The 11,408-nt window shown below is 36.7% G+C and overlaps 2 protein-coding genes across 3 annotated transcripts; both read right to left on the reverse strand.

Moving 5' to 3' along the window:
* Nucleotides 1-364: 364 nt before the first annotated feature.
* LOC114524269 (transmembrane prolyl 4-hydroxylase-like) lies at nucleotides 365-6,918 on the reverse strand. Of its 2 annotated transcripts, XM_028545416.1 has the most exons (11): nucleotides 6,707-6,918; nucleotides 5,816-5,897; nucleotides 5,008-5,195; nucleotides 4,385-4,446; nucleotides 3,772-3,806; nucleotides 3,313-3,478; nucleotides 2,995-3,052; nucleotides 2,317-2,435; nucleotides 1,845-1,935; nucleotides 1,294-1,567; nucleotides 365-958 (listed from the first exon to the last, which is right to left on the reverse strand). In XM_028545416.1, exons 1-11 carry the CDS (start codon nucleotides 6,872-6,874, stop codon nucleotides 789-791), a joined length of 1,413 nt encoding a protein of 470 aa, XP_028401217.1. In that variant the 5' UTR covers nucleotides 6,875-6,918; the 3' UTR covers nucleotides 365-788. The 2 variants fall into 2 exon arrangements, with proteins under 2 accessions (XP_028401217.1, XP_028401218.1); XM_028545417.1 differs by lacking the exon at nucleotides 5,816-5,897.
* Nucleotides 6,919-7,602: 684 nt separating this feature from the next.
* Nucleotides 7,603-8,397, reverse strand: LOC114524152 (demethylmenaquinone methyltransferase-like). The gene has a single exon (XM_028545281.1). The coding sequence runs from the start codon at nucleotides 8,395-8,397 to the stop codon at nucleotides 7,603-7,605; it is 795 nt and encodes a 264-aa protein (XP_028401082.1).
* Between the last annotated feature and the right edge of the window lie 3,011 nt (nucleotides 8,398-11,408).

Raw genomic sequence — 11,408 nt, forward strand, 5'->3', positions numbered from 1 at the left:
CCTGATTACGCCATTTTAAAGTTCGTGTCTAGTTTGAATATGATGATCAGACTCACATATGTGACGTTCTAAAATTTAGAACTCTTCCTATATGTGATTTAGAAAATGGGGAACGGGTGAAAGGCATCAGTTTTTTCGACTCACCCTGTAGTGCTAAGTTTATTAAACGCCCGTAATTTGAGTTATAACAAATACTCTCGCATTCTTTGTCAGTTTGACCAGGATTAAATTCAAAAAACTGATGTCTATGAACCTTGAAGTTTAAATAGCGTTCAGGCATCATTTCTTAAATTATATTTTAGGTAATATTAAACTTATTGAATTATATAAATTATAAAATAGAAAGAAAATAAATTATATCTACATGTGCCAATTTTCCTGATATTTAGGCTGGATTTCCACTTGCAGAGAAATAATTCGTCAGCGAAATATTTGAATAACTTCTTTTACTGAGAACAGTCAAGCTGAACTGATTTTTATCTGTTCGGTTAAAATTCAAAAGAAAGTATGCAAATATTTCGCTAAAGAACTATTTCTCTGCAAGTAGAAATGCACCCTTAGTACACCATGGATTTGCGTTTTGACTAAATTGTGACAAACGGGATCGAGCTTTGGCGTTTTCAAAATGGAAAAGGTTTTCCAAATGCTATTGGTTGTACATGAATTACGCATCACAATAATTGTTTACTAGCGCGTAGGCCTAAGGCGAGTCCTTGTGAAAATACTCCCAAACTCGGTCCATTCTACTAAATCAACCTAAAAGCGAATTATTCAACTCCAAAACAAATTTATAGTTCCTGTCTGGGTGTCTCGATTGTACTTTCCACATCTGAATGTTCTAAGCTGTCGAAAATTCCATTTATTTCCTCTTCTTTTTTTGTATTAACTGATTCAACGTCCTGGAAAACTTCATCAAACACACTGTTTTTACCATCATTCGATTTTGTTTCTGCATTTTCTATTCAATAGATATATAAATTGTTAAAAAAATATTGTTGCCCATTTAAGAAACAGAAAACATTTTCCGCGTTTCTATACAGTTATAGAAACACACGTGGGAGTTTGGGAGAACGAGAAATAATCAGTAGGAAAACGGGTTTTCCACGAGGCGGAACGAAAATTTTCGCTCAATTTTCCTTTCAATTGTGACCGGTGAAGGTAATCCGCTACGGTCGAATTCTGACAATTGAAAAGAGAATTGAGCGAAAAATTTCGTTCGATCGAGAAATTCCGCCTAGTGGAAAGCCGGCTACAGTCAAAATTAGGTCGAAGTTTCGACACATAGTTTTAAACCTGCGTTTTGCATCTTTCGAAGCCAAAATTGGACGTCGTCGATGCGGCTTTCGCTGACAGATATCCAATTGTTTGCAATCCACTTTCTACCTTTCTTCACATCACAGCCACCATGGACGCTGTAAGGATCAGAGTCACCCAACCACCCTGTGGCGTCATCGATCCCATGACTGTACCACAGGATTGCTTTACCTTTCTCGGGCTTAACCCGAAGATTCGACTTGTGACAATTACGACCAACATTGCACATTCTCTTCACGTCTTTTTGCCACACCTGTGAATGGTTAATACCCTCAAGGTGGTAACATCCTCCTCAGGAAAAATATGCAACAATAATGGGGGGTTGCATGAAAGGATATTCATGAGGATTTTAGGCCTGTTTTCCACTTCAAACGTATCGTGGTGAAAGGTCTAGGAAATATTTATATATATGTATACCAGTCACGTTTCGTATATGTTTAAGTGGAAAACAGACTTTTCTCTTACGATAGAACTGACAAGTGAAAAAGCAATTAACCGATTGACTCTAATCCATCACATACAAGACTTACATCTTCATCGTACGTTTCATTGTCGGCGATTGGAAACGCAGTTTCGCCTCCTTCTTCGACGTAATTCAAGAAGTACAGAACTGTGAGATATCTATAGAGAACGCGAATACTTTCTCATTGGACTTCAAGCAACTTGATGGAAGGAAGCGAACATCTCCTATTATAGGTGTTGTCAGTCGCGCAGTCAGCCCAACGATTTAGTCCCATAATAGTGTGTAAGAAATCTGCAACGGGTTAAGGCTACGTTGACACGGACTCGGACGGATTTGAAACCGTGCTCGGATTAGTCAGTTTCCTTGCATGTGTAAACACGTAGAACAAGTCACATTTTCATTCCTTTTTTCTGTGTGAACATCTGAACCAGACGAATTTGAGAACGGCTCGAAAATCGTCTGGTCCAATGTGAAGGTAGCCTTAAAATAGCTTTGATTTACTTCAAAAATTTCTATCACGTGAACAAACGATATCATACCTACAAATACGGCAATCAGGCGAACCGTAGTCATCCAAATGACAACATCGCGTTTTGGGGTCAATGTCATCGCTGTCCACGTGGCAATTATAGTGTCCTCTTGGACCATAACTTACCACCTTAAATGCGAGTAAATTTTAAGACACTTCATCTACAATCAAAAGCTTTGCCTGGTTATATCATGCGGTTAAGGATATATCAGTATACAGTCATGTTCGAATGATATACGAAATAGTTTACCACTTTCAGTTCATTCATAGCCGTTCCATTTAACGGTAGTTCTACATGCATATTGCATTACTTGCATTTGTCCTATAAGCCTATAAGACCTCGCATGTGTATTACTCGCATTTGTGTATTTGACCTGTGTATTTCAAACAGAACAGAAAACGCTATTAATATAGAAACCCGTTTAAAACTTTACAGAAAACTTTAGATTTTCTAAATGATATAGTCTAAATGATAAAACTTTAGATAGTCTGATCATGCATGTATGGACTGACAGACATATATTAAGAACCCCATGCACTAGCTGTAACCACCTTTGCGCCCTTTTTCATCCCTCTATAAAATCCAGGCGGGTTAGATATTAAGCTAACACCAAACTATATGTTATAAAAAAAACGTAGATATAATACATGCATGCGTTACAATTAATTGAACATATTTCCTGCATACCTGAAGGCTTTCACTGGCGTTTAGGAGCATCAAGGGAAGTTTAGTCAGTTTCCAAAGTCTGTAAACCGTAACATGAACGGAATTATGGTCTATGCAAGACTATAGTCGATGTCATAAACAGCGAAGAGAAAGTAAGTTTAGTACAGTCGAAAGAGAAAGCAAGTTTAGTACAGTCGAAACTAAAGTGCATAATATTTTAGTGTTCCAGTAGTTCCTCAATTTTGACTTACCAACCGTTTCAATTATAAATTTTGTAATACCAAGGCCCCTATATATATGGTTATACTTTGGACTGCATGAATATAAATGTTCTTGCACCTCTTACGTAATGACTGCAACGTTTTCTCGCTGTTTCTGTCTGTTTCCAACCAGGTTTGTTCACTGTGTCTGCTCTTTGTGTAAGGCTTCTTTCGCTTTGTAAGGGAAACAAACCTAATGATTCCTCCAACATCTTTCTTCTCGAATTCGTCCTCACTAAGCTTCACTGTCGAGAGCAAAGCGTATACACAAATGTTATATTAAGTTATGGTACTTGAACTAATTCTATTGAGACAGATCACAGAATCTCGCTTATTGCAAGAAAAAAATGCAGTATAAATATTTTCATTTTTTGTGTTGCAGAGTGCTTTGTAAGTTGCATTATATGCAGACTAAAACATGCGTAAAAAGGTAAATACTCTAGAAAAGTTGATGACCATGTTTAGGTAAAAGCGATACTAGTAGGTGAAAGGGATACCCGCGCACTCGTCAATTGGGATATATCGTCTCAATACTTACAATCACCATTTTTGTCCAAATCGAGTTTCTCAAGCCTGCAGATAAAAATGTAAACGGATTTAAAAAGGCAATTCTCGCTAAAGCGCGTTGAACTTATTTTAAATAAATTGTCAAATATATTATTTAGTCAATGTCGAGGTTTTTTATTCAGAGATAATCACCAAGCCTGCATGAGGGGAATAATTGTTTTAGTTTAATTAACGACAAAGCTGATTTTTTGAAAAAAAACAATGCGTTGTGGAAAATGCAATTTTTACAAACGCGTTCGCCGTAAAACTGTCGATATAGTATTAATTAAATGAAAAACCAGTCCCTGTTACCGGTAGTGAAGTAGTATAGATGTTAAGAAAACCTCGCAAAACATTTCGCGCGCTTTTCTTAACTCTCGCAACATTCCCGCGTGTTTGGATCAGGCAATACAAACACGGAAACCATAAAGTAATTGTTTTATAAATAACAACGACCAGTCGACCAGGCCTGAATTTTTAAAACTCTTTATTGAAACTCTTTAAAACGACGAATTTTCGTGTTTGGATGACCTGATCCAAACACGGGCTTCGACTAATCAGAACACGCGTTATATACATGTTATTTTATAAGATGATTTGCTTACATGTCAACGACGTCTTCCATGTCTGGAGAAAAATCCAATTCTGTATCTAAAAGGTTCGTAACCTAAAAAAACGCAAATGATTTTATGTACGAAGGAAAGTGCTTTCATTCCAGTTCCATGTTCTCGTGTGTAGTCCTTGGCCTTGGCTTGGGGGTGAAAATTTTTAACAATTTTTTTGTTACACAAACTAGGGCAAAAAATATCTGGTGTAAAAAGAAAATACTTTAATAATTTAACAAACTGTCGTGATATTCACATATCTGAATGAGCATTTGGAGCAGGAGACGCTGAAACTTCTCAAGCCAGACTTTTCTACACACGCTCCACAGCACACGTTTTTGCCCAAGCGTGGGCCGTAGGTAGCAGGGCGCTTATATATAGGGGCGGTGCAACAAAAGACCGCGCGCTGATCGACGTGAGATGCGGAAGTAGCCTGAGGCGAGCGTGTTTTTGATGAAAAATGCCAAAATTTGACATTTTAACAGGTCTTGTTTATCCGTCGATAATGTATGTATAAACAATATATATAAGCGCCCTGGTAGGTAGAATAGCCTGGCTTGCGCGGATGGAAACGCTGCCGCAACAATTTTACAATTTGAATTCCTAATCATGAAAAATAATACCTCATCAACATCCAAGAAGTTATCTTTGTTGTAATCATAATATTCAAAAACGTCACCATCAGCTTCTTGAAAATTCTGCTCATCTTCAAACATATCCTCATCCATTGTCTCAGATGTTTGTAGACCTTGTTCTTTTGCCAGCCTTATAATATCATCACATTCTTCCGGACTCATATAATTGCGAATTTCTAAATAGTCAAAACAAATTATTTGTCATAGATGTTTACTTTGTTTGCCTGAACGATCTTGAGTAGCTCTGATGTCACACCAGATTTAGCAATCAGAGTTTTTCAAGTTGAAGTTTGAACACCTTGGAAAATTTACACACCAAATAATTTAATTTATTTATTAACTTTGCCATTACTCTACAACATGACATCTGCATGCATTTATCAGTAACACAACAATTTAAGTAAATTAGCTGGTAGGTACACGTACCACATAAGTAGTTTAATACTGCAAAGCTTTCAGTCTGTTAACCCGGGCCTTCATCAGTGCAATAGAATAGTGCAATATATAAAGGCCCGGGTTAACAAACTAAAGCTTTGCAGTATTAAATACTTATGTGGTGTTACCTACAAGCTAATTTACTTATTGATGTCAGCATGCAAACATACAAGAATATTATTACAACAAATTTAGCCGAGATATAGCAACATGCAATTAAGTAACAATTACTGTGGGCCCATGATTGTCTTTAAAACCAATTTTACACATGGTTTTTAATTATTATTGAAATTCTATGTTCATTCTTGTTTGCCATGATCTATGAGCTGATAATAATAATCAATTTAATTAAATGTATTACCAAATATTGGTGGTTTTATGCTTAGAGTCTTCATCTCTCTAATTTGTTCATTTTCCAGTGACAATTTAGTGATGTGTCCAACCTAATATGAATATTGTGGAATTATATTAAGGGGCATCCATACTGAACATGTTTAAAGCACATTGAAGGGATATAAGGCTCCTGAACCAGAAATTAAAAAAATTCTAGGCAAGGTGGAAATATCTGGGTTAAGCACTTTTAGTCAAAAAAGGCTCAACATATATAACCTGAAGTTAAGTAATCACTATATTGATTAATTGCCTATTTGTGAGATGCTTGGTTGTATTTTGCTGATATAAACAAGGTAAAGTACTGGTTGGTATGACTGTATGGGCATAATTAGTTTGGGCAAGAAGGTGCAAGATAACAATTAGGGTTGTTTTGGCAGCAAGCTAGCTTTCTTCAAAAAAATTCGAGGCTGGCTGTTGCTTGCCATGGTTAAAGGTTATATTCTTCATCCATATAATACTGATATATATTATAAATATGGATGGTTTACAATTGTGAAACCCAAGACATTGTACATAATTAATTTCCTTCATCTAAATTTTGCTTTTAGACACTATTTTTCTGTAGAACAAACAGATTGCTGACCCTATAAAATTTGAAGAATAAAATTAACACTTCCTGTCTAAATTCTTTGCGATGAGTTGTCATAACATTTTATTGGGACTATTTATATACAGGCTTTTTAAAATTAAACAGATGTCTCCCAAATATGAGTTGGAGGAAGTCAGTATATACACGGAAGCCCTAAACAAATAATTTGTTGCGTGTTTACATTTAAATGATTTAATCGATCTTTCAAACGAGTGGAATTTTTCTAAGCAAATGAATGACAGTATATATTTAACACAAATAAGGAAGCACCTCGACTGGATATCGTCTAGCAAGCGGCAGTTCGGTATAGTAATTTCCCACACACGCCGCAGCCATTGTGGGACATTCCTCCTCTACCACGCTTGTATCAACATTACTTATTAAATTGGTCGAACTGAAACACAGCAGAACGCGCAACCCAAGAATCCATCTAACCATATTAACCGAATTATCTGTCGTACAATTTTATGTCACAAATTACAATATTATATTATTTATATTAGAATGTAGCCTGCACACAGGCTGCTTAATATTATAAACAACGCGAATGCAAATCAACCTTTGAAATGACGCCCAGCGATGTCTGTGGGGCGTGGGCAGAGTGTATTGAATAAGGCCTGTTTTCCACTTCAACCGAATTGTAACGAACCGTAACTTATTCCTTTGTTTAAAAGTCATTTGCTCTTTCTGAGTGCCCAAAAAAGAATGATACACGCAGGGTCGTATCTAGAAGCTTACTTGAGTCCTATGCCCGACTGATTTTTTTTGTACGCTATTCTTCCTACGGTATATAAACATGAATATACACCCCCAATTAAAATATATGAAATACACCCCCCAACTAGCTACGTGTCGTATGAAAAACGCGACAGTGGAAAGCAGCCCTATAAACTGGCCCTAACTCAAGGAGGAAAGACCCTGGGTACGAGGTTGGGACTTTATCTTTCGTATTTTCGTTTATTTCACCTTCCATCCAATCTATCCGTTTACATTCAATTCAATTCAATTCGATTCACGATATACCTCGCCAACAAGGGAGCATTTCACTATCATCTTGTTAGGTCTATCGTATCAGTTCCAATATAGTGTTGGCAATAACAACTATTTTACTTACTGTACAGATCTAACATACATTCTTCCCAATATTGGTATACTATTAAGTGTTATTAAATTGTTTCTAGTTTTTTTGCAATGATTAGAAACATTTTCAGTTTCAAATGAACTTTCCCGTCATCATCTGCAAACTTCTGAGAAAATTCCTGCTTCTTGTGTGGTAGAAATTTCTTCTCGTCCACGTACCCAGACGCACCAAACCAAGTTAAATAATATTCCACACTTGGAAATGTGTGCTCGCATTGTGCATAATCGCTGTGTTGTACCTCAAAGCCTGCTTGTTGTACTATCGCCTCTGTTTCGTTCTTCTTCACAATTTTAAACGGTGGACGATTGCTCTCAACTTCAACGTCGGGCAGCAACTCTGGCACACGCAGGAAAAGCTCGGGAATTTCCTCTAAGCTACTAATGGCTATTCTACCTCCAGGCTTGAGACAGTTGAACGCAGTCTGCAGGAATATGATCTTCTCCTGTTCGTCCAACCAATGAAAGACCGAGCTGCAATAAGAGACATCATAAAATGGCTCGTTGCGATGAGGAAAATCACACGAGCTATCGCCATGTACAAAGGTAATGTTCTTATAATCAGGACTGTGTTTCTGCCGTGCAACATCGATTCGACATCCGTCGGGATCAACGCCAACAACCAGACCGTCTTTGCCCACGATGCTTGCAATATATGCTGTTATTTCACCTGTTCCACATCCAATATCGACAACCTTGTCCCCATTCTTCACACCCAGCACAAGGATCAACTGCTTCCCTATAGCGAATTGCTGCTGGTTGAGTTGCGAATATTTCATCGCCATGTATTCGTAATTACGCTCTTTCCTTAAAGATGAAGCCATGTTTTACCGTCAATTTCAGATTACTTTTCCGCGCCGAGTTGCGAAATACGTTAGGAAATTGAAAACCACATTTCGAATTACGGAAGTGCGTTGCCAACTTCCGTATCTACTTCCAATTGTTAATTTGAATTTACATCGCAACGAAGTACGTTTTTCTTAGCAATTACTTGTTACTTACGGCTTTTCCTTGTGTTACGAAGTGATTACGTTCCATATTTTTAATTCAAATTGACTCAAATCCTGAATACTTTACGCTCTTCACCTAATTGCTATGCCTATGAACAACGTACTTCGTTGCAATTTAAATTAAAATTTACAATTGGAATTTGGAATTAGATACGGAAGTTGGCAACGTACTTCCGTAATTCGAGACGTAGTTTCCAATTTCCTAACGCACTTCGCAACTTGGCGCGGAAAAGTGAGCTAAAATTGACGGTAATCAATTCAATAGTGAAACATCAAGTTGCATGATCTCAAGCATGGTTTCTTTTTATTTCGTTGTCCGCAATAATGCTGGCATATTGCCACACTTGAAATTCCATTTCTTTTCTTTATCTTACGAGAAGATTCGAAGGAGGAGATTTTTGAACAAATGTGGGACACACTAGGGCTTCATCCGTAGCAGATCGTCTCAAACATGCATTGGTGGACTGAGAATATCGTCAGGCAGAGCAAGAATATAAGATTAAAATAGACCTTTTTGGTAATTACGTCACAACAAATACCTTAAATGAGATGGATTTCAAGTTTTACTCTCACGAGCCACGTGCAAAGTCAGCAAAGATACAAAACATCCTTCTATAACCCGTGCATGAAAAAGAAGTTTCCATTTTGACTAATAAGTATGGAAGTAAGCCATAACGCGGGAATGAGGCTCGCGGTGTTGGCTCATCAGCCTCGTTCTCGTGTTATGGCTTATTTCCACATTTATTGGTCAAAATAATAAAAATCTTTTTCATACATGTGTTGAAGAATGATGTTTTGCATCTTCGCACGTGGCTCGTGAGAGTAAAACTGGAAATCTATTTTATTTAAGGTGGTTCTAAATTTAAAACGTACGTTGTGATGTTAAAATGTTGTGATGTAATTACTGAAAAGGTCTATTGGAAAAAAATAAGTAAAATTGGTAACTCGAGCTTCAAAATAGTTATAAAGGCTATATAATTCAGCTAATATAAACTTGAAAGGAAATCACTGCGGCGTCCCAGATAGGGAACAGGTATTTAATTTCAGGATCTAAATTTTAAAATATTAGGTCCTTGTTAATGGCATGGTCAGCAGGATCGACAAATCGCATAGCGGAACAAATCGACAGGCTGGCTACGCTACTGGTATAGATTATAAAAGTATTCGAATAAGTTAAACATTACTGTGTTTAATATACTTCATTTGAATAGCATAGCTTTTGTAGTCTTAAATTGAAGTAATACGGGTTAAAGAGAGGGAATTTTTATATATATATAGCTATGCAAGTGTACTTAACAATGATTTGGATAAGCATGCATATACAAGACAAAACGAGTGATAGAAAAGTCCAACGTCTCGACGACATCCTGACGCCATTATTAAGGAAACTAAATGAAGCATGCGAGTTCAAAAATTTATGTGTCCGTGTCCAGAGTAAATAATTAAATAATGTCTAATGACAGCTAACATGCAAATTTCTTTCATTATATGTGAACTTCCACAGGAAAACATACGTTAATGCTATTTCGTTCGTTGAAAAATATCGTTTGTTATCCGTTCGTTTGCCGTTTAAACGCTTGAAGCGTCCGTTGAAACGATTTTCGAGATCGTCCATCGTTCGAAACGGTACATTCGAACGCTTAGCCGAAAACGTTTGAAAATTGTTCCAAAAGCGGTCATCCGTTTGATTTACCGTTCATTGAAACGTTTGCCGGAATTTCGTAGTTAAGAGGCTACAGGTATTGCTGTATCCGAACATAATGCAATGGGTGAATATCCCCTCAAATATCCGAGCTTACATTTTATCAAATATTACTGCACAATACATATATATACAAGAAAAAACTAGCGATAGAAAGGTCCAACGTCTCGGCGACATCCTGACGCCATTCTCATGGAAGGAAAACTAAATAAGGCAGGTAAATTCAAGAGATTATGTGGTCAGAGTCAATAATTTACATAAGGCTAGACAGAGACCTTGCATGTACTACCTGAATGATAGATTGACGCTCTCTCTCTAAAGTCCGACACACATGCACAGACGCGATGTTTTTCAATTTTCAAATTCTATTAACTTTGACAATGTTATGATATTCTTGGTAATTACTGAATCAATGATAGTACATTTTGACTGGTCTGGTACCCATATCTCTCAAACTGTTATATCAAAATTAAATTTACTTGCTTCTAAAAATTAGCGTTGCGTTACAAATCATGCATATGCAGTCTGTGTGGGCCTTATTATATAACTCATCATGCGCATGCATGTTGAATAGATATATAAGAATGTGTGTTGTGGAGTGTTGTCTAAAGATTTGAAATAAAGTTTTGAAATTTTACAGTTTCAATCGTGTCTTCTTTACAGTGGCGTAGCCAGCCCGAAATTTACTCATGCTATGCTTATATTTTGGTGTTGACTGTGATTCTGTGAAAACAATGAATTTCTAAGGAAAGAAATGAATAATGATAATAACAGTTCCAGGGAATAATAATAGTTCCAGGGAAATACGTGAAAACAAAATTGGTTTACCTAACAGTCTGCAGTCGACAAATGCGTTTGCATGGACATTTTATATAAGGCAATTGCTTTTTCAAAAACTACCTAAATAACACATAACCGTTGAGGGATTCCACGAAAACGAAATCGAAAGTTAAAAAATGCATTTGACGTGAAAGATGAGCTTTGCAAATTTAAATACCATGCATTCATTCCCAAGGAATTGTTCCTGTTGTAATACTTGACCGGTCATATTCGAGGAAATAAAATGAAAGATTTTCTTTTAAATTCACGTCTAAAGAAAGGCAAAAGATTCCTTTCCAAAATG

The sequence above is a fragment of the Dendronephthya gigantea genome, unplaced genomic scaffold (assembly GCF_004324835.1).
Source record: "Dendronephthya gigantea isolate DGI-Jeju-01 unplaced genomic scaffold, DenGig_1.0 000030F, whole genome shotgun sequence".
NCBI lineage: Eukaryota > Metazoa > Cnidaria > Anthozoa > Malacalcyonacea > Nephtheidae > Dendronephthya > Dendronephthya gigantea.

Excerpts from the sequence above, each read along its gene's own strand:
- LOC114524152 (XM_028545281.1), bottom strand. The coding sequence starts at position 8,397 with ATGGCTTCATCTTTAAGGAAAGAGCGTAATTACGAATACATGGCGATG.
- LOC114524269 (XM_028545416.1), bottom strand. The coding sequence starts at position 6,874 with ATGGTTAGATGGATTCTTGGGTTGCGCGTTCTGCTGTGTTTCAGTTCG. Across the intron at positions 5,196-5,815 it reads CATAAAACCACCAATATTTG|AAATTCGCAATTATATGAGT; the intron begins GTAATACATTTA and ends TTGACTATTTAG. Across the intron at positions 959-1,293 it reads TCGAAAGATGCAAAACGCAG|AAAATGCAGAAACAAAATCG; the intron begins GTTTAAAACTAT and ends TCTATTGAATAG.